Here is a 23,484-nt window from a genome sequence, read left to right on the forward strand (position 1 = left end):
TTAACTCCACCCACTGGAACAGTTTTTCACAGGAACTGAATATTACACAACACCGGACCCTCGGGAGACAGGCGGCCATAAACAAGACCGTTTTAAACATTTTCAGATGGTAAGCATCCTCTGATTATTGTTGTATACTCTTACTAATTAAGTACTTTATCTGTTCAAACTTTTATTCTTATATTTAATACATTTATTGTCCACTGGCACAATGTGTTGTTAACTGTGATTTTACTTTTAGGTTATACCAGTCAGAAGTTCTTGAACAGTAAGATCTTTAATATTTTTAAAGAATTATCTTCTGCTGACCAAGCCTACATTTATTTGATCCAAAATACAGCAAAGGCAGTAATATTGTGTTTTTTTTTTAACTGTTTAAAATAACTGCTTTCAATTTGAATATGTTAAAATGTAATTTATTCCTGTGAAAACAGCAGAGTATAATTTTTGTTCAGGTTTCTTTGATAAAAAGCAGCATTTATTGGAAATGGAAATCTTTTGTAACATTATAAATGCCTTTATCATCACTTTTGTTCAATTTAAAGCATCCTTGCTAAATTAAAGTATTAATTTATATAACCCCCAGGAATCCTAAAAGAAATGCACTCAACTGTATTAAATATTGATAATAACTGAAAATTTAGCTTTGATCACAGAAATAAATTACATTTTAACATGCTTTCAAATAGAAAGTAGTTATTTTAAATAGTAAAAATATTTCACAATATTATTGTTTTTGCTGTATTTTGGATCAAATAAATGCAGGCTTGGTGAGCAGAAGATCATTTTTTTTTTTTAAATTAGACATCTTGCTGTTAAAAAACTTTTGACTGGTATGTTCACTGATGAAATATGGTTAATATGCTGGTAAGTTCAGCTCTGAAATATAAAAGATGAATCATGAATAAAGCTGTTGGTGTGAAGTAATAACTTGTGTTATTGAGTATATAACAAAATAAAAATAAAATAAATGACAGTATAACTGTACTTCATTTTATAGTGTGCTTAAAACTATACTATACTTAGTTTTACAGTGGTATGAAATACAGCAACTACTGGATAATTGTAGCCAGTAAGTTATTTTTAATTTGACTAACATTTTACGGTTATACACTCTTTTGAAATCAAACTGTTGCATTATCATGTAGGCTATTTTACAAAAATAGCTCTTAGCACATAATTGCATTTCTTAACTGAAGAGTGTCACCTTTAACTTGTTCATATTACCTTTAATTACCTTTATTACCCTTTAAGTGACAGTTTTGTCACATAGGGAAAAATACTGTCATGGCTTAATTACAACCACGCATGCCTTTTAAAGGGATAGTTCACCCAGAAATGAAAATTGTGTCATCATTTACTCACCTGTAGTTCCAAACCTGTATGAATGTCTTTGTTCTGCTGAACACAAAGGAAGATATTCTGAAGAATGTGGGAAACCGAGCAGTTCTGGGGCACCATTGACTTCCATAGTATTTTTTTTTCCTATTATGGAAGTCAATAGGTACCCCAAAACAGCCTGGTTACAAACTTTCTTCAAAATATCTTACTTTTTGTTCGGGCAGAAAAAAGAAATTCATACAGGTTTGGAACTACTTGAGGGTGATTAAATGATGACAGAATTTTCATTTTTGGGTGAACTATCCCTTTAATGCTCTTGTAAATGTTTAGTAGTATTTTAAAATAAATGCCTTTTCTCTGTTTTTTTCTTTACTCTTTTTAGGTATGAGGCTGAGGAGTCTGCACAGGCCTAGGAATATCATTTTATCCTGATCTATTCAAGTGTTTTTGTCTATTTTTGTTTAATATTTTGTTTTAACCAATAAAAAAATGTGATTTAGAGATTGAGTTGAAGTCATTTTCCTCACAGTTGAAATATTTTATCATGTAATTTTAAAATGTATTGAGCACCACATAAAATCAACAAATCAGGTCAGGTACAGGTTTCCAAAAAAAATTAAAAATAAATGTAACTTAAGAGTTGAAGTGGTTTGAAATATGATTTTGCATATTAGCACATTAACTTTATCCAGAGGAATTAATAAAGAAATATAAATGGGGCCCAGTTCTGACCCACTGTGGTCCCATAAAATCCCCATATACGGGCCATTTGTGGGTTCAGAGTGGTCACCCATTTGGGCGCCATAAGGGTTCTGTATGTGGCCCACCTTGGCCCCAATTATTAAGAACCCATTTGGGATCCATGTGGGCCCATATAATGAAAATCTACATGGGCCCCACTTAGAGCCCATTATGCACCCATCATGTGCCCCTATGGGCTAACACACATGGGGCCCAAGTGGAGCCGATGGACAAAAATGTACGGGTCCCATTTGGGTTGCCCGTGCGGGGCCCAAGTGGCAGCCCATCAAAAACCCACATGGGGCCCACGTGGAAATGTTGGCTGGGTCATCACCACAGTCATCAACCCCAGTACTAAAGCACACGCCACAGTCTCACAGATCGTCCGATCTCATACACACGACGTGGATTCTACTCCTACGACCCTCTCGCTAAGTACAAACCTTACTATGCTTACCCATTGTGCCTTACTTCCTGTTTCTGCTCCTTGTGTTCTCCTCACCCTCCAGATCGTCTGTCTCCGTGGTCAGTGTGCTCCTGAGGATTCCCTCGTCTCGTCAGCCCTCCGTATCTGTGGACATTAGGATATTCACTCAGTCCTTCCCATCTTCGGTGCACGCTTCAGAAGTCTGCTACTCATCTATCATCACCCCTGCACAGCTCTGTTTCCAATCCCTGTTCAATAAACATTTATCTGTTATTACTTACCTCCGTGTCTGGCAGCATATGTGACAAATACCATAATAAATGAATAACAATAGATGAATAATAGCAAGTAGAATATTTAATATCAAAGGTGGAATAATACAGAATAGACAATAATGAAGAATAAATTAATAGTAAATTAAATAATAGTGAAAACTACAGTTTTATAATAGTATTTGTATAATAATTATTAAACAAAGACACAACTGAAGACAAGCAAAAATGTTTGGTTGTCAATTCCAAATCGTGTTTATATATAAATCCAAATTATTATTTATATATAGATAGAGATATAAAATCCTCTGGATCAATCTGCAGCTCAAGAACATTTTATTTCAGTTTTCAGTTCTAGCTAGTGGTTTAGTTGTGACGTAAAAACCTGACTAATAAAGACTAATTCTCCACTGCTTCCCTCAAGATATACCTATATTTCATAATAGGTTTTTTAAATTAATGAGTAAAATAAGGTTTGTGGTAAACAACTTGACAAAGCTTGACATTTTGCTATACAATGCAAATTACACTCACTCATGCAGAAAACACAAATTTTGAAAATGTTGTTTATTTTTCAATATCTGTTAATACTTAGGAATGCTTGTGGTGTGAGAGTTTACGATGGGCAATAAAATGCCAAAGTATATGTTTAACACAGACCAGAATAAGAGATGCCCCCCAAAAAACTTTCTATAAATCAAAATAATAATCATAATCATTATTAACCCTAACCCTAACAACATCAAGAGCAATAATCAACAATGATTGTATTTATATGTCTATGATGCAGGCAGTCAGCCATTACATACAACCAGCAATGTTTCAAAATAAAAGTCCCTAACCAAATAACAAAATAAATTCACAAATAATAAATGAAACTTATTTTCTTCATAACGAAAATAATCTCAGAAAAAAAGTAAACAACTTATACACATAATATATACAATATAATAGCAGACAGTTACAATTTAACCTGCCTCATTATATTCTTGATTGTATACAGTAAATATCTTGAAAAAATTAACCTCATGATTTTGTATGCTCATATGTATTGAATTAATCCATTAGCAGGGTGATTATCATTAACTGAAACTAAAACCATAAAAAATTGTTACTTAAAATAAATCAAATTTGATAAAATACTAAAATAAATAGTAAAAGAACTAAAATAAAATGAATAAAAACTATATAGATTAAAAATAAAAATAAAAATAAATCTAATAAAAATGACAGACACATCAAAATGATTAAAACTTTAAAATTAAAATTAAAACCGAATATATATATATATATATATATATAATTCAAAATATTGACAAAACATATTAATATTAACAAATAACAGTGTCTAATTAAATCAGAATATTTAATTAGACAATGTTAAAACGTATATAAACCCAATGTAAATATGAATATTGCATTTGTAAAGAGCCTTTTTCTTATCGACTAGTTCAGGTCTCTATTAGATCTGTGTAGCAGCAGTAGATGGCAGCATATCTCCAGCTATGTTCTCAAGAGGCCGTCATGGTCTTCCATGAAGTTAATCAGATTTTAATTGTGCAGTTAAACACTGACCCCCCTCTGTGTGCACTGTACTGGAAGTTTAATTGAAGATTAGTGTGTTACAACTCATATTAAAATTGGATTGACACTATGTTGACAGTAAATTCAGAGTCAGCGCTCCACATAGCTTGGAAATCGGATTTTGTTGTTTAATGTGAAGTGCAGGAATGGGTTGGTGTCTGTATTCAGAAAGGCAAGGAAAGCAAACAACGTGCTCTACTAAAATAATGCAAGCCACTAAAGGGACATGGTAGCTGCTTGCTAGGGGTAGCCTGTTACCTTACAGTACACAAGATTTCACTTACAACAGAGTAAGGAGACATGACTGAGGATGATGGCGAATGGTTTACAGATCCTGAGCACCACTGACAAGCAACTGATCTTGTAAAATGTGTGGTAAGTACTGCTGCTCCATAGTATAAACAGAGCATGTGCAATCGCAAATCAGAGCAGAGCTCAACATTGAGCTGCACTGTGAAACAGCCAATCAGAGCAGAGCTCAACATTATTATTCATGACCCTTCCAAATAAAGTGATAACAGACCATTTAATTCTAGGGAGAAATCCTAGGGTTGTAAATGGACATGTCTGGAGACTTTTTGTCCTTACCTAAGCCACATACCTTCTATGTAGATATCAGAGAACAATTTAAAATATTGTATCAATGCATTCTATGGCCTTTTGAATTACGGGGACATAGGCAGTGTCCTCATAAACCACCTTCAAATTGTAATACCTCTGTCATACCCATGTCATTAAACTAATTTTTGTCCCCGTAAACCACAAATACCACCCCACACACACACATTATATATATTTATACAACAGCTCTTTCTGGTTCTCGAATCTGATTGGCTGATTGGAGTGTGATATTAGAGTCTAACAGAGCTCCACGACCTCTTCACCTCTTCAATATAAAAATATCATATATGATTACACTGGCCAAATCATGACAGAAAAAACATGATTTTCTTTGTGAGGTTTCTCTGAGATATTAAGCTAATACAAAAATGTGTCTTGGAAGATAACTGCAAGATATTATTTATTTATTTATTGTAGTTTTTTTCTGTTTATCGGTAGTTACTATTATTAGTTTGTATTAACAGCTGTTTACATCATAGACTTGGACTTTGAGGATTTTATCAAACAGATTAAAAACCCAAGCATATACAATCAAAACAACAAACTAATGAAATAATATAGAAAAGTAGAATTTTATTTATTTATGCTGCATAACAGTATGTCGGTCTTACAGCTCTGATACTCAAATCTTGTGCACTGTTGTGCAATTCACAGAATTAGACAGAACAGTGAGTTTAATATATCATCTGAAATATATTGATTTGAATTGAATCATTAGTTGGATTATTCCTCTCTCTCATTCTTTGGTGGCATAGAAAAGCCCCCAGCGCTGGTCTCCAGTCTCACAGCGCTGCAGTTTTTCTGTCCATCCGTTTACAACGGCATCATAGTCTTTCTGAGAGAACTCCTGTGGAGGACACAAAGATTACAAGAGTAGACGGTGAACTGCTTCCTTTCCAACAATATTCATGCAAACTTTAAAGGAATAGTTCACCCAAAAATAAAAAAAATTACATTCAAGATCTAGATGAGTTTGTTTATTCATGGTAATAGATTTGGAGAAATTTAGCATTACATCACCAATGGATCCTCTGCAGTGAATGGGTGCCGTCAGAATAAGAGTCCAAACAGCTGATAAAAACATCACAATAATCCACAAGTAATCCACACAACTCCAGTCCCTCAATTAAGATCTTGTGAAGTGAATAAGAAACAAATCCTTAAGACATTTTTAACTTTAAACTGTTGCTTCTGGATAAAATATGTGTCCTCTCTCCATAATATTAATTGTGGATTATTGTGATGTTTTTATCAGCTGTTTGGACTCTCATTCTGACGGCACCCATTCACTGCAGAGGATCCACTGGTGAGCAGGCGATTTCTCCAAATATGTTCCCATGAACAAACAAACTCATCTACATCTTGGATGGCTTGCATTGGAAGGTTGAGTGCATTTGCATTTTTGGGTGAACTACCTCTTAAATGAAAGTGAAACATGTCTTCAATGCCTGCAAATGTGGCTTAAATAAAAAGGGAGGAAAAAAGGGAAAATATTTCCTCCAACAGCATGCAAATGTGTGGTTGTAAATGCAGACGTTTTATAAACAGGAGTGTGTTTACCTGTATAAACTCCTCTTTCATCTCCTCTGCTCTCTGCAGTTCAGCCTTTATGACTTTAATAAATTGCTCTGTTCTGTCCTCAGCACGAACATTACTGAATCCCACCTCGCTCAGGAACTGAAAAACACACACAAACACATTCAGCAAGAGCATAAACAAGCCCTTTGTTCCTGCGCCAGCTTTTTTGGCATATTCAGCATTGTAGTGACCGCTATCAGCATATCAACAGATCAATACTCAATCTCAGTCCAAACAAGCTTTAATAGTACACTATGATTTTATGATGTCTGTACTTGTCCGTATCTCTGAGGTGTGTAGAGGATATATCCCCGCTGGTTAACGTAATCCTGAAACGCTGGAGACCAAGGCTTCTCTCCACAGCAGTAGTCACTGATCAGAAGTTTCCCGCCCGGCTTTAGCCATGACTGAAACACACGCACATTAAAAGAACAGTTTACCTCAAAATACACACTCTTTCATCATGTACTTCTATGACAATACCTCATTTGTCCAGTAGAGGGCAGAAAATGCACATTCTTTGCTCTTATTTCCTGAGAATTATTTTCCAGGTCAGCATTTGCTTGCTGTACATCACAGCATTTGCCTATTTGGATCAAATCCTCAATAGTTCAATACAAATGCAAAGGCTTGTTTTTATAAGCCATACACAATGTGTCACTCGTTTGAGTCTTAGCTCAAGGTGAAGTTAACTGTTAAAACCACATACACATATAGTGACTGGAACACCTGCTACCCATTGGCAGTATTTACACCCACAGCACACAGATAATCATTTGTATATCCTCATACACACACACAACCCTTATGCGCACACATGCAAATATACAGTATGTATGCTACTTCTGTGACATATGAAGTGACAGGCATGAAAATAACGCACAAATGCAGGATTTAACATGTGAGGTAAACACTCACGTAAAACTTTCTGAAGAGGTCAAATTTATCCCTGATATGCAGAATGGTGTCCCTGCTGTAAACCACATCAAACGCGGCGTCAGGAAACCTTCTTTTTGTGGCATCTGACACCTCGAACTGCACCTGCAGAGGAAGGACAGACAGTTACTCTATTATCAGGAAGTGCCGAGCGACTCTCAGAGCTTTCCCAGAATGCAGCTCTGTTCATTCACTATGCGAATTGAAAGTGTCTGTACTCTTTTTATTTAATATACAACTATTTAACATTTTAAAAGAGATTTCTAAATTTCCTGTGGAAAAAAAACTTAGTACTAGGATGCTAGGTTGTTGCTATGCAGTTGTTATGTTGTTATAGGTGGTTGCTATGGTGTTGTGTGTGGTTGTCACGGTGTTGCTACATAGTAACAACCTAGTTTCAATTGGTGGTTGCCAGGGTGTTGTGCCTGGTTACCAGGGTGTTGCTACGTAGTAATAACCTAGCTGTAATAGGTGGATGCCAGGGTGTTTTGTGTGGTTGTCAGAGTGTTGCTATGCAGTTGCTAGGTTGCTATAGGTGGCTGCTGTGGTGTTAAGGGTGGTTACCAGGGTGTTGCTATGTAGTAACAACCTAGTTGTAATAGATGGTTACCAGGGTGTTGCTATGCAGTTGATATGTTATTATAGGTGGCTGCTATGGTGTTATGGGTGGTTACCAGGGTGTTGCTATGCAGTTGATATGTTATTATAGGTGGCTGCTATGGTGTTATGGGTGGTTACCAGGGTGTTGCTATGCAGTTGATATGTTATTATAGGTGGCTGCTGTGGTGTTAAGGGTGGTTACCAGGGTGTTGCTATGCAGTTGATATGTTATTATAGGTGGCTGCTATGGTGTTATGGGTGGTTACCAGGGTGTTGCTATGTAGTAACAACCTAGTTTCAATTGGTGGTTGCCAGGGTGTTGTGCCTGGTTACCAGGGTGTTGCTACGTAGTAATAACCTAGCTGTAATAGGTGGATGCCAGGGTGTTTTGTGTGGTTGTCAGAGTGTTGCTATGCAGTTGCTAGGTTGCTATAGGTGGCTGCTGTGGTGTTAAGGGTGGTTACCAGGGTGTTGCTATGTAGTAACAACCTAGTTGTAATAGATGGTTACCAGGGTGTTGCTATGCAGTTGATATGTTATTATAGGTGGCTGCTATGGTGTTATGGGTGGTTACCAGGGTGTTGCTATGCAGTTGATATGTTATTATAGGTGGCTGCTATGGTGTTATGGGTGGTTACCAGGGTGTTGCTATGCAGTTGATATGTTATTATAGGTGGCTGCTGTGGTGTTAAGGGTGGTTACCAGGGTGTTGCTATGCAGTTGATATGTTATTATAGGTGGCTGCTATGGTGTTATGGGTGGTTACCAGGGTGTTGGTACGTAGTAACTACCTAGTCGTAATAGGTGGTTGCCAGGGTGTTGTGTGTGGTTATCAGGGTTGTTATGCAGTTGTGAAGCTACTGGTTTGTTGTATTTTGTTGGGTTTTCTGGGTGGTTGTCGGGGTGTTGCTGTGCAGATGCTAGACACGGGTGTCACAAACACTGGTGATTATCTGGAAAGGTCTTTTTAAAGCATTATCCCTCACTTTCAACACAGGACATATGATACAACATCAATGATACAATACAAGTGACATATAATGAACATCCAGGTTCAGTCATGTGACAATGTGTGCATTTTTTGTTACCATGGCAACATTTCCAAAATGGTGTCCTGTCTGGTTAGCACATGTTACAGTGTCAGCAATTTTTAAAAATGCTTGTTTTTGTTACAAAAGGTATGTTTCAACCCATGCTACAATTCTAATGTTTTAATAACATATCCTATATTACTCTTAACCTGATTTTAATAAGTTTCTTGAGCAAATTGATATAAAACAAGTTACAAAGATATTGTGGTGACATATATGTCACATCGGGCTATTAACCTTATAAAAGTAGGTGGAATTTTGATGTGACGTATTTGTCACATTAAGAAAAATGGTAATGAGCTGCTCAATTAATTTAGCTGATTCAATTATTTTAGTGTTATATATATTCTGCTGCTCATTTCAAAGCATATTTTAACAAATCTATGTGCATGTTTTAACATGTTGACCTCCAGTGTAAGATAGTTATTTATTTTTATTCAGTTTGCACATTTTCAAGTTGTGAAAAAAAAAAAAAAAAAATCTGAAAATTAATTTCTGGTTAAACCATATACCTGAAAAGGTAGAATTTTGATATGTTACATAAGAGTTGTTGAAAAATGTAATGGTCACAGTTATGTGGTTTTGAAATATGTTGTGGCAAAGCAAATAAAATGCAAAAATATATTACTTCTGAAGAAGGTTTTTGTTCTACCTTCCCAGAAAAGTAATCATTTTGATGTATAGTATGTTGTGGAAAAGCAAATAAACAGAAAAAACTTATTAAGAGAGAATATTAGTCAGAGAAATAAACGACCATTGTAACATAGTTGGATCCAAGATGGCGGCGCGATCAGATGCAGCGGCTGCTCCAGGTCCCAAAGACGGTGCTTTTTTGTCTTTTAATGTCGTCTGTTCGTCTCCAAATAGTGTAAATTTACCGCTAGTTCATAAGGAAATCACTCCTAAACTCAAATATGTTCGCCAAAGACTTTTGGATATCGGCAACGCATACAAAGACCAACTCTCGCCGGCGGCTACTGAGAAGCTACGAGGCCTCTGTTTACTGCTGAAGCCGGACCTCGAGACCGCGGCCTCGCCTACTGTCGCTACCCGCACAAGGCGGCGTCGCAAGCGGTGTGAGAGAGGATGGAAGCGTGGTAAGCGCGGAGGTATACGAGCTAGGCTGAGGGAAAACCCCACAAGACCGGCTCTTCCAACACTCATGCTCTCAAGCGTTCGCTCTCTGGAAAACAAACTGGACTTAATTCAACTCAGTCGATCTACACAGCATGAGACAAGGGATTGTTGTGTGTTTGTTTTCACTGAAACATGGCTGAACGACAACATCCCGGACTCCGCCATTCAGCTGCACGGGCTAATCTGCTACCGAGCGGACAGAGATTCATCACTGTCTGGTAAGACTCGCGGCGGTGGCTTGTGTGTGTACGTCAACAAAGAATGGTGTAACAATGCTGGGGTAGTGACAAAACACTGTTCATCGCTGGTGGAGTTTATGTTTGTGAAGTGTCGACCGTTCTATCTGCCGCGGGAGTTCACGCCCATTGTTATTGTCGCGGTATACATCCCACCATGCGCAAACGCAAAGGACGCGCTTCGCGAGCTGTACAGCGCCATCAGCGAACAACAAACAAATAACCCGACGGCTTTTTCATCATAGCGGTGACTTCAACCACGCAAACCTAAAGACAGTTTTGCCAAAGTTCTACCAACATGTGAACTTTGCAACAAGGAAATAACACACTGGACTTTGTTTACACAACAGTTAAGAGCGCATACAAAGCTGAACCCCCACCTCGGGTACTGGACCACATCTCTGTTATGCTAATCCCAGCATACAGACCACTTCTGAAACTGGCCAAACCGGTTCACAAACAGATCAAGGTATGGCCAAACAATGCCACCTCAGCACTGCAGGACTGCTTCCAGGACACAGACTGGAACATGTTCAAAGAGGCGGCCACCTACAACAACCACACAGACCTGCAGGAGTACACTGAAACAGTGACTGCTTACATCCAAAAGTGCACTGATGATGTGACAGTCACCAAGACCATCACCACACGCGCCAACCAGAAGCCATGGATGACAGCAGAGGTTCGTGGGCTGCTAAAGACCAGAGATGAAGCATTCAGATCAGGAGATAAAGCAGCCCTCAAAACAGCAAGAGCCAATCTGTCCCGCAGCATCAAAAATGCAAAACGGTCATATGCTCAAAAAATCAACAATCACTTCACAGGCAGCAGTGACACACGGAGCCTGTGGCAAGCTATTCAGACCATCACAGACTACAAGCCCCCGCCACAGGCCTGTGATGACGACACATCCCTCCCAGATACACTCAACCACTTTTACTCACGGTTTGAAATGCAGAATGACACACCTGCACAAAACTGCCCACACCTCCCAACGACCAGGCGCTCTGTCTGTCTCCAGCCGACGTAAGGAAGTCCCTATCTAGGATCAACCCACGCAAGGCTGCGGGTCCCGACAACATACCTGGCCGTGTACTGAAAGACTGTGCTGCACAGCTGACAGATGTCCTAACAGATATCTTCAACACCTCGCTGAGCCAGGCAGTCGTCCCCACATGTCTCAAATCCACAACAATCATACCGGTACCAAAGAAATCACCTGTGTCCTGTCTAAATGACTACCGTCCCATAGCACTGACTCAATCATAATGAAGTGCTTTGAGAGGTTAGTCATGCACAACATCAAAACCAGCCTCCCAACACACTCGATCCGCTCCAGTTTGCATACCGTCCGAACCGCTCTACGGACGATGCAATTTCCTCCACTCTCCACTTGGCTCTTACCCACCTAGAAAATAAAGACTCCTACGTTAGAATGCTGTTCATTGACTTCAGCTCAGCATTCAACACAATAATCCCACAACAGCTCATAAATAAACTCAACCTGCTGGGCCTTAACAATTCCCTCTGCAATTGGATCCTGGACTGTCTAACCGGAAGACCTCAGTCAGTCCGTGTCGGCCACAACACCTCGAGCACTACCACACTGAACACAGGTGCCCCACAAGGCTGTGTGCTCAGCCCGCTGCTCTTCACGCTGCTGACCCACGACTGCACTGCCAAGTCCAGCTCCAACCACATCATCAAGTTCGCTGATGACACAACAGTGGTAGGCCTCATCAGCAACAACGATGAAACGCACTACAGAGAGGAAGTGGCACAGCTGGCTGAATGGTGTGGCACTAACAACCTGTCCCTCAATGTGAGTAAGACAAAGGAGGTTGTGATGGACTTCAGGAGAAACTCCGGTGATCACCCCCCACTGACCATCGACAGCTCGACTGTGGAGAGAGTCAGCAGCACTAAATTCCTGGGGGTGCACATCACAGAGGATCTCACCTGGTCCACCAACACCATGTCACTCTCCAAGAAGGCACAACAGCGCCTACACTTCCTCCGCCGGCTGAAAAGAGCAAGTCTCCTCCACCCATCCTCACCACTTTCTACAGGGGCACCATTGAGAGTGTGCTGACCAGCTGCATCACTGTCTGGTACGGGAACTGTACTGCAGCAGACCGCAAGACCCTCCAGCGGACAGTGAACACAGCTGCAAGGATCATCGGTGCCCCTCTCCCCTCCATCCTGGACATTTTCCTTACACGATGCTCCAGCAAAGCCAACAGTATCGTGAAGGACTCCACACACCCCTCCCACAGTCTCTTCCAGCTCCTACCATCAGGAAGACGGTACCGGAGCATCAGAGCCCACTCTGCCAGACTGCTCAACAGCTTTTTCCCCAGGCTGTGAGAGCCCTGAACTCAAATCACCCGCCTCTCTGAACCCCCATACAAACCCCCTACCTCCTGTAACATGTAACGTGCAATTCGAAGTGTGCTACACACAGGTGAGTGGGCCTGTACAAACCACCTGTAGTAGCACACTCTCCTCCTCTATGCGCACTAGTCACTTTTCACACACACTGCTGTGTGTACACAAATCCCACAAAAAGAACTCAGTAATATATGTATGTTTACATGCTCATGCACTACAAATCATCCTGCACTGTTCCCCAGCCAGCTGCTTGAACTCAATGTTTCTCCTTGCACATGTACAGTATTTATCTGAAGCATTCGTATAGTTTGTATTTTTTAGTTTGTATAGGTACTTTTTTATAGATAGTATATTTATATTTATAGTCAAAATCTATCAGTAGGATAGTTGTGTATAGGTTTATATTGTCTTACTCCATTGTTGTATGCCTGTATTTATGTAGCACCGTGGTCCTGTGAGACACGACATTTCGTTCCACTGTATGCCCCGCATGTAGCGGAATGACAATAAAGCTCAACTTGACTTGACTTGACTTGAACATATATGTAACATGAAACATTTATCATAAACGGCCAATGTCATATGTATGTAACATTACAGAACTTTCACAAGGAGGGGTTGTATTTCAAAAACAACTGCATAAACATGTTATAAGTGGTCCATTTGGTCTGTTTTATATGACCCATAATTTTTCTATGAGGAGAAACTGGTCTGGGTTAATAAAAGTTGTTGCTATTGCTATGGGTGCTTGCCAGGGTGTTGCTATGGAGTAGCTAGGTTGCTGTGGTTTCTGATCTGTTTTGAGCAATTTGATGGGTTTTGCTATGGGGTTGCCAGGGTATTGCTATGCAATTGCTAGGTTGTTATAGGTGGTTTCTGGGCTGTTGCTATGTGGTTACTGAGCTTGTTTTGAGCAGTTTGATGAGTTTTGCTATGTGGCTTCCAGGGTGTTGCTATGCAGTTGACATGCCGTTCTGAGTAGTGTGAGATTTGCTTTGGGGTTGCTATAGTGATCTGGGTGGTTGCCAGGGTGTTGCTATGCAGTTGCAAAGCTGTTCTGAGTTGTTGCTTTTGCTATGGAGTTACAAGTTTGTTATTATTGGTTGCCAGTGTTTCAATGCAGTTGCAAAGCTGTTCTGAGAAGTTTGTTGCAGGGTGTTGCTAGGTATTTGCTGAAAAACTCAACTTACTGATGGCAGTGTCTCCTTCACGGCTCTCTCCATGGCGATCTCCACCATGTTTGATGACAGATCCATGCCCAGAACCTCAACCCCAAAGGTCTGTCATTAAAAAAGATCATTCAGTAAGTTAGTAATTAATCGCATCACAGTAATCAGAAACTACAGCTGTGAATGATCATGTGAAAGTGGTCACAATGTACACCACACTAAAATACAAGACAAACCAGAATTTCTGTCTGATAATATTTAATTATGGTTTGCTTGTTCTTAACACGTTCTGAAGCAACACATAAACCCATCACACGTCAATCTTTGGCTCACCTTGGCCATGTAGAAATCTCCACCTCCAATCCCACAGCCAACATCAAGAACCTTCTGTCCGGCGGTCAAGTTCAGCATATCAACAAACTCCTAATAGGTTACAGATTAATATATCAAAGAGATTGAGAGAAAACAAACCATTAATTATTCACTAAAATGATGAGATAACACTGAGAATTAAGAGATCAGTGGTTCTCCACTGCTGAGCCATGAGCCAAAAATGAGGAATCCTCAAAACCAGAAATAAAAGTATGACAGAAATATTAATAAATTAATTGCTTAAATTGTTAATAATTTTATTACAAACACTTTAGTCTGGTAAATACTTTTGGTACTTTGTTTCTGAAAGTTACATAGTTAAAGTTACTCCAATAGGTGGCGACAAGTGACCATATTATAATTGAGTCAATAATGATTCATTTAAATGAGAGGTTCAAAAACCCTCTTCAATCATTTAGGAAGGAACGAAATAAATAATATTTATCAATGAGTCATTCAATTATTTATTTAACCGATTCATTCAAAATTGCATATTTATTTACGAACAAAACAAGCAGCTGTCGAATGAATCCTTGAATCTTTCATTCAACCGCGATTCGTTCTAAAGCACCAATGTAGAATAATTTAGAAACAAAACAAGTGCCCCTATTATGGGTTATGAAAGGTTCATATTTTGGTTTTGGGAGTCCCCAACAACAGGTTGACATGCATGCAAGGTCAAAAAACACTTTATAAACACTATTTATTTTTACCTTATTTGCTCAACGACTCCCAAACGATTTGCTCAATGATTAATTTTTCCAAACCCCTCCTTTGCGTGAAGCTAATCTGCGGTGATTGGTCCGATTGGTCGATTTCATTTAAAGCAGAGGCAGTGCTGCTTTGTGTACAGCCATTACCGGAGAAACAACATTTAACTCTCCAAAAGCTGCACCTAGTGGCAACAAGTGGGCGGGCAATATGCTAATGTTACTGACACTCTATCTTCCAATTTGATACTGTTAAGTGCTTTGACACAATCTGTATTGTTAAAAGCGCTATATAAATAAATAAAGGTGACTTCATGTTGACGTCAACATGAAACGGCTTAAGATTCGTTTTAAAAACGACTCGTTTCAATGATTCAGAGTCGACTCTTTCTTTTGAGAGACAATAACATTATACGCGGTGCACTTTCAGATTTAAAACTTTGCAGGATGTTTTCATTCACTTAGAGCTGTGTTACACACTGCATGAAAGGTAATTTTCAAAAATCCATAATAGGGGCACTTTAATAAACGAGTCATTGATTGAATCATTCAGTCAACAGATTCATTCAAAAACATAACTCACTTGGGAACGAAACAGGTGGCTGTTTTTAAGAACAAATTTTTTGCATAAATCAATCGATTTATTCAATCGACTTATTCATTAAAAAAAATGCCTATTCTTTCAGGGTGGAATCATTCATTCAACGATTCATCCTAAAACAACTCAGTGAACAATTCAAAATTAAAATGTTGTTCACTGAACTGCTGGACTGTACTATTATTAGCCTAACTTATAGGCTATTCATACACTACTACACAGTACCTTTATGGTAATAACATGCATCTTTTAGGGGTAAAAAAGGCTACCTTTCGAAAAGGTAGATTGTAGATTGTATTTAATAATAATCATTATTCTTTCTTTCTTTGTATTTTTTTTAATGAACTTCACATGGCATTTTTGAAGATGTATGACCCTACAAATTTTGCATCCCTGACCTTGGTCGTGCTGAATCCGCCTGTGCTGACGTATCCTGATCCGAACATCTTCTCATAACGTAAGATTCCTCGTCTGGTGTACTGCTGGTTATCTAGAAACTCCTGGAATGTGGAAAAGCCGCCCTGATGCTGCTGTACCACATCACGACGAACTTTCTGCATGAGCCAGCACAACTGGTTCTGGTTGTTCTTCATCTAAGACAAAGCATATTAATTTCAGTTTATTATACAGAGTTCAATCATTTGCTGACTGACTTCTTTACCTTCACGTAGGTCTCAACTGTCTTATTGAGCACCATGTCAAACCCGTAGCATTTCTTCTCTGTCTGATCTGATTCATCCAGCAGGAATGAGGTCATTAGGTGGTTGTAGTAAGCAGGGCTTCTGTAGTGTGTGGGGTTAAAATCTCTCTTGCAGTCACCTGTGGGCGTCAAAAAGACATTACAATTTATGGAAAAACTTCAAACATATTGTATTTCAGTTAATTGCCAAGGCAACATTTCTCATGTTCATATAGTTTAACTTGATGCTCTAAAATAACTGAAACTAAAACTGAAAACTGTACAGACATATTTGAAACAAAATTAATACAAATAAAAAAACACAACAAAATAACTTTAATAACTTTAAATCTAAACATATGTATAGAAAATAAAAACTAATTCATAATAAAATTTAATAAAAATATAATAGCATCTCATTTATGCTAAACACTACACTATATGGAAGAAAAATATATAGTTGTTCTAGTAATTATTAACAAAATGCAGTAACTCATTGTGTCTCTGATTTTTTATTTTTTTTTACATGTCAAATCCCTTTTATTTTTGAATGATAAAATAAATCAGGTCCAGCCCTACATTTTTTGTGTTTAATAACATTTTAGGCTCCAATAATAATAATAATTGTAATAAACTATGTTTAAAGTGTTTATCATTTATTTGCATAACTATAGATTCTAGAAATACAGGTTTGTCACACTAAATGCTTATTTATTTGGATTTTGTCACATCAATCAGAAAACAAGATTGCAGTGTCATTAAAACAGAAAAAAAGAATCACTGTCATTAAGTGTCAGATTACAAGGTGTTGTTTTTCTAACCTGACTGGTGAAAGCAGGACTCTCTGAAGAACAGGTATCCCCCGGGACGGAGCCACATGAGGAACTTCTCAGCCAATGACTTCAGCTCATGATCACTCAGATACATCAACAGCCAATTAGAGAAGACCACGTCAAAACTGAAATAGAAAGTGTCAGAGATATGAAGTGGAAGGTGGAGAAAGACATCAAATGAGATGGGATGCAGCACAACCTGATATTGCCAAGTGCGACGTGTTCCTGGGTCAACATCTTTGTTGACCCTGGAACAACATTGCGATTAACCAATCAGATTTCAAGAACCAGTTTATAAGTTTTGTGAAGTTTAGGATTACAATCAGTGTTTGGTGCTTGTACATCAGTGCAATTCATCTATCAGTTCCTCTGATTTTAGGGATTACTCATGGGTAAGGTTAGGTTTGGGTGTAGGAATATGGTTAAGATTATATTTTTGGATTAAAATGTTGTTCCAGGGTTAACAAAATATGTTGACCCAGGAACACGTCTAACTCGGCAATATCAGGAAGTGCATGGGATGCATCTTCTCAGATCTTTTTTATGAAATTAAAATTGAATAATAATCTAAAGAACCTTTTTCTGCTATAAAGAAACATTTGTGGAATGGAAAGATTCCATAGATGTGAAATGTTCTTCATGGAACCATCAATGCTAATAAAACTTCATATTCAAGAGTGAAGCTGTGAACTGTGTACACTAACAGTTGACAGTATACACATTTACTATTTACTTTCTTTCTTTTCTAGGAAAATGGACCAAAAATACTGATGACTCCTTAGGGGTGTATCTAAACATTTGGCCAATCAGTGCTTTCTAAAATGAGCATCATAGCAATGGCACTCTTAACCTATTTGCCTAAAAATCCTTTAAAGCCTTTAAAAATAGGTCTTTGTCTATTTCATGACATTTCAGCTTGTGAAAGTCTCTGAGAACCTGACACCTTGTACTTCTGGAGACTCCTGGTAGTTTGCACTTTGCAGTTTTGAAAAATGGTGGCACTGGAGAATAAAGTGTTCCTGATGGTTTCGTTCTTGGTCTAACACCTAATTATTCATCTTAATTCTTAAAGTCTTTTGCGATTAATATCTTTTCTCCTCAAACTGATTTTTTTGTGAACCTGCTTCCCCAACAAGCATTTTTTGTCCAATGCTTGCACCTTAATTTTGCGATTTCTACATCATTGCATCCTTCTCATGGGTACTTTTCATTTTTGACCTTTCAGTGTGTGAAATTTCTTTTTGGCCCATTTGATCTGTAAAAGAAAATCTGCTTAATAATTATGCACATCTGAATATAAGACATTTTAACTTCCGGCCCTCATTAATGATTAAATGATTATACACACAATTAATAGTAGTTATTGAGATCGATGTGGTTTGGTATTGTGATTGGAAAAAAATATGATCAGAATATTGGCTGGCCTAATAATTCTGCACGCGCTGTAGCTGTGTTTATAGGGCTGAATATATTGATGCTCTCTCTCACCTGTGTTTAGGGAAGTCCAGCTTTGTGACATCAGCTTGGATGAATTCAGCTTTGCCCAGGTGACTGTTGTCCTTTCTGTTCTTTTCCACAAATTTCTCCATGAAGTCCACAGCGGTCACGTGACGGGCCTTGCCAATGAGGTGACGTGTAAACCGACTGAAAAGAGCAAAGGTCATGATAACAATGCAGCAAATAAACCATGCTTAAAAGCTTAGTACTGGCCAAGAAACAGATTACCTAACCATCTGACCTTTTGATTAGTTTTTCTCCAGATTTTCATTTGACAGTTTCACTAGGACATATAATTGTATTGCTGCGTATAATTGTATACTTGTATACAATGAGTATTGTTGAATTAATGTTCCTTGTTTGTCATTTCAACTCGTTTTTAAAAATCCTATCTTGAATTGGTTCGATTATTTTAATGAGTTCAAGTAATATAAAAACATATGTTGCCATGAATCGATCTCGTAATTTTTTATAGTGTTGTTTGTATATATCTTTAATATCTTGTAAATAATAAGTATAAGTTGTAAAGTGTTCATACATCGTGGTAGTTTTTGTTGCAATGCCTTCAGTTTATGATGATTTTATTTCTAACATGAAACCTATTTTTATTAATTTCTTTTTTATTAGTCTTATTTTCTTCATGCAAAACATTATCTGCTATTTTGGTGAAATATGACTTTGTTCGTATTGTTCACCCAAACATCAGAGATCTGCAGGTCTCTTCAGAATCCAAAGTCAAAGACTATGTGATCACTGACCCGATTCCAGCACCAAGTTCCAGCACGTCAGAACCAGCCAGAGAAGGGAGCAGGGACAGGATCTCTGGCAGCTCGTGCTGGGTCAGTTCCTGAGCGTTTGAATCAAGCATCATCTCCTCTACTGTTGCAGACTTGGAGTGTTCCTTCCAGAACTCTGTCATCATGTTTCTCTCGGTTTCTATGGAGACAAACCCCATCAGGTAAGGACACTGATGATATTTCTATTTCTCTAGATTTTCTATTCATGGTTACCTTTACAAAAATTTACTAAACTCTTTAAAATAAGGTTCCAAAAATACCGATCAGTTTGGGGTTCCCCAAAGAACTTGTCAATGAACATTCTAAAAGAAGTGTGAAGAACATTTTAAAAGAACATTTTCCCACTAAAAATAATCTTTTCTTAATCAGAAATATTCCATGGGTGTTAAAGATTTGTCATGGAACCAGTGATGCCAGTGAAGTGTATATTAATTCTGCACATCTTCAGTCCATGTTTGTAAAAAAAAAAAAAAAAAAGGTAAACACATTGAATTAAACATGAAAATCTAAAGTAGTTTTGTAGATTAAGTGTTTTTTTGTTTTTTTTGTTTTTTGTTTATAGTGCATACACTGTAAAAAGTGATAAGTTGACTTAACTTAAAAAAATTGAGGAAACCTGTTGCCTTAAAATTATTAAGTACATAATAATAAAAAAAAGTTAAGTGAACTTGACAATTCAATTAACTTATTTTTTAAATGATCATTTACTTAAAAATTTTAAGGCAACGGGTTTCCTCGATTTTTTTTTAAATTAAGCCAACTTATCACTTTTTACAGTGTGTCCTACACTGTAAAAAGTGCTAAATTTACTTAACTTAAAAAAATCGAGGAAACCCGTTGCCTTAAAATATTTAAGTAAATGATCATTTAAAAAAATAAGTTAAGTGAATTGTCAAGTTTACTTAACTTTTTTTTAATTTACATTTTTTTTATTATTTACTTAATAATTTTAAGGGTTTCCTCAATTTTTTTAAGTTAAGTCAATTTAGCACTTTTTACAGTGTATATACCATATTGCAAAATGTATCTACAATAATAATTGAAGTCCAAAAATGATCCAAACATTATCCTAAAGTTCTCCGTAAGACTAAATGGAGAGATGTCTGAATACAGAGATGGTGTTCAAGTAAGTTTAATTTAATCATCTCATACACTGTAAAAAGTGATAAGCTGACTTAACTTAAAAAAATTGAGGAAACCCGTTGCCTTAAAATGTTTAAGTAAATGATAATTAAAAAAAAATAAGTTATTTGAATTGTCAAGTTCACTTAACTTTTTAAAAAAAAATTATGTACTTAATTATTTTAAGGCAACGGGTTTCCTCAATTTTTTGAAGTTAAGTCAACTTTCACTTTTTACAGTGTACAAGCAATATTTGACAAAATACTGGCATTGGGGGAAAAAAAGTTCTCACCCTGACATCTGTGTTGGTCATTTAAAAACCCATTCGGGTCAATCCCTAAATACCAATTTGCTAATTAAATTCTAATTATATAATTACACCAATTACACAACTCAAAAGTGAGCTATATTTAATGAAATCATCTCATACAAACAATACTGACATGGGAAAAAAAAATCCATGTGCTTTTGTCTTACCTTTTTCCATATCAGTGAAACAGAATAAAATAAAATCACAAAACGGAATATACAGATATAAATCAAACTGTTTTCCACCGGAACAGTGTGTTCAGTCAGCTTGTCGGTCTCTTTAAACACTCATGCGTGCTGTCCTGTCCGGGTCTATATTGCTTAGGACCAATAAATCCCGCTGACCACTAGGGCGAGGGGAGGAGACCTGCACTTTACGCATGAATAATAATGCTACTGAAATCCAGGGGGGTTTCGAAAGGCAGTGATGGAACGGGATTCCCATACCTTACGTCCGGACTGGATGCGCGTTCAGTCAAGCTTCGTTCACAGACGTTTGGAGAGGGAGAGGGAGGCGTCAAAGCTGAATGAGGCCATATCCTTACACTTTCTGATTGGAGAAATGGAGAGAGAGAGAGACGCCGGTATGCTCCTCCTCGGGCTTATTAATGGTGATGCGGAATGATGAAACAAGCGAAAAACGTAACGTGTAATTAAAGCTCTACACGCGCACCGGCTTCGTATGCTGCTGGAAAAGTGCTGACGCGCCTCGTGCGCGCTCTAGACAGGAATGCGCGCTCGTTGCGCAATATTACCTCATGCATTCTGGAGTCAAATGCTGCCAAAATGAAGAGAGAAACGTTTAAACGAACAGCCACCAGACTATGATAATTCATATGTAATTCAATCCCTTATTGCGCTGTTTGGTATTGTGCTCATGTTGGGCTGTATATTTGTTGTTTTGTATTATATTTTATGTGTTTAATGATGAAAGCAATCGTTTTATATTCCATGTTGCAGAAAAAGAGTCCACACTGCTGAAACCCAGAGGTCTAGTTGGCATGCCACGCTAGTGAATATATTAAAGGGGGGGGATAACTGAAATTGTATCTTGTTTCAGCTAGTTGCCAAGATTTAGTTGGCAATATTTCAAATTTTATTTTCTAATTTAGTAATTTATTTTCTAATTAATAGAAAATAAAAAAATAAATGTATTTTCTAATTCAAATTAATTTATTAGAAAGTTGGCATAATTGGAATGTGCCTTTAAATGAAAAGTAACATTCAGGGTAATTATAATGAACTGAAACTAAAACAATACTAACTAACTAAGGTACGTTGTCATAATTGGAATTGCCTTTAAATATAAAGTAACATTCTGGTTTATTATAATGTTATGATAATGCTATAATGGAAACATTAGAAACTGGAAAAAGAGAACTGAAATTGTATTTTGTTTTACAGATTTATTTGGAAATATTTCTAATATTATTTTCACTGTTGATGTAGTAAAATAACTAAAACTGAAATACAAATAAGTAAGAACTGTAAATATGTGTTTTTTAAACTACTAAAACTATGAAAATGGAAATTATAAAATATATTTTTAGAAATTAATTCAAAATGTTAATAAAAACTACAATATCTCATGTCTATTAGCATGACACATACTTTACAAAGTAAAAATATGTCCACCTGCCCTGAGCTGATGTTTTTAAAAAATACCTTTATTATAGCCACATGTGACAAAAAAATAAATAAAATAAAATAGAAAAAGTACAAAAATTAATACTTTTATTCGGCAAGTATGCATTAAATTGATCAAAAGTAAAGACATTTATAGTGTTACAAAAGATTTCTATTTCAAACAAATGCTGTTCTTTTAAACTTTCAATTCACCGCCAGATCCTGAAAAATAAAATATATCACAGTTTCCAGAAAAAAGCAGCACAACTGCTTTCAGCATTAATAATAATCAGAAATGTTTCTTCAACAGCAAATCAGCTTATTAGAATGATTTCTGAAGGATCATGTGACACTAAAGATTAGAGTAATGATGCTTAAAATTCTGCTTTGCATCACAGGAACATTTCACAGCATATTACAATAAAAAACAGTTAGGTCGCACTTTATATTAGGTGGCCTTAACTACTATGTACTTACATTTGAATTAATCATTTGGTACAATGCACTTATTGTTTTTACATTGTACTTATATTTTTAAAAATACCTATATGTAATTACATCTGCAATTAATTTCTGTAATTCCATTTATAATTACACTGTTGACCCATCGCTTACACCTTAACCCACCCTTAAACCTACCCATACCACCAAACATGCCCCTAACCTTACCCGTATCCCACCTCAATAGCAGCAATAGTGTTTTGCCATACAACATGAACACAATAAGTACATTGTACTTATTTTTTGATGTAAGTACATAGTAGTTAAGGCCACCTAATATAAAGTGTGACCAACAGTTATTTTAAATTGTAATAGT

The 23,484-nt window shown here is 37.1% G+C and overlaps 2 protein-coding genes and 1 long non-coding RNA gene across 4 annotated transcripts in view; 2 read left to right on the plus strand and 1 right to left on the minus strand.

The window, feature by feature from the left end:
- Window positions 1-764: 764 nt before the first annotated feature.
- On the plus strand, window positions 765-1,842 carry LOC131553034 (uncharacterized). The gene is made up of 2 exons (XR_009274102.1): window positions 765-867; window positions 1,724-1,842. It is a non-coding gene; the product is annotated as an uncharacterized LOC131553034 (long non-coding RNA).
- A 3,697-nt stretch (window positions 1,843-5,539) lies between these two features.
- On the minus strand, window positions 5,540-21,614 carry LOC131553030 (uncharacterized). 2 transcript variants are annotated; one of them, XM_058797352.1, is made up of 12 exons: window positions 21,489-21,614; window positions 19,572-19,749; window positions 18,805-18,960; window positions 17,305-17,441; window positions 16,466-16,623; window positions 16,203-16,397; window positions 14,458-14,547; window positions 14,146-14,235; window positions 7,483-7,605; window positions 6,840-6,971; window positions 6,547-6,663; window positions 5,540-5,833 (listed from the first exon to the last, which is right to left on the minus strand). In XM_058797352.1, exons 2-12 carry the CDS (start codon window positions 19,733-19,735, stop codon window positions 5,723-5,725), a joined length of 1,473 nt encoding a protein of 490 aa, XP_058653335.1. In that variant the 5' UTR covers window positions 19,736-19,749; window positions 21,489-21,614; the 3' UTR covers window positions 5,540-5,722. The 2 variants fall into 2 exon arrangements, with proteins under 2 accessions (XP_058653335.1, XP_058653334.1); XM_058797351.1 differs by lacking the exon at window positions 21,489-21,614 and adding an exon at window positions 21,210-21,369.
- kcnip1a (Kv channel interacting protein 1 a) overlaps window positions 19,674-23,484 on the plus strand; it is an 87,220-nt gene continuing 83,409 nt past the window's right edge. The window contains exon 1 of the mRNA XM_058797358.1: window positions 19,674-19,771. The gene's annotated coding sequence lies outside the window, so the exon portion shown is untranslated. The remainder of the gene's footprint in view (window positions 19,772-23,484) is intronic.

The sequence above is a fragment of the Onychostoma macrolepis genome, chromosome 14, assembly GCF_012432095.1.
Source record: "Onychostoma macrolepis isolate SWU-2019 chromosome 14, ASM1243209v1, whole genome shotgun sequence".
In the NCBI taxonomy this organism is placed as follows: domain Eukaryota; kingdom Metazoa; phylum Chordata; class Actinopteri; order Cypriniformes; family Cyprinidae; genus Onychostoma; species Onychostoma macrolepis.

Coding starts and splice junctions, on each gene's coding strand:
- LOC131553030 (XM_058797351.1), bottom strand. Junction 17,442..18,804: donor CTGGACTTCCCTAAACACAG/GTGAGAGAGAGC, acceptor TTTCTATTTCAG/TTTTGACGTGGTCTTCTCTA. Junction 7,606..14,145: donor TGAAGGAGACACTGCCATCA/GTAAGTTGAGTT, acceptor CTTCCTCTGCAG/GTGCAGTTCGAGGTGTCAGA.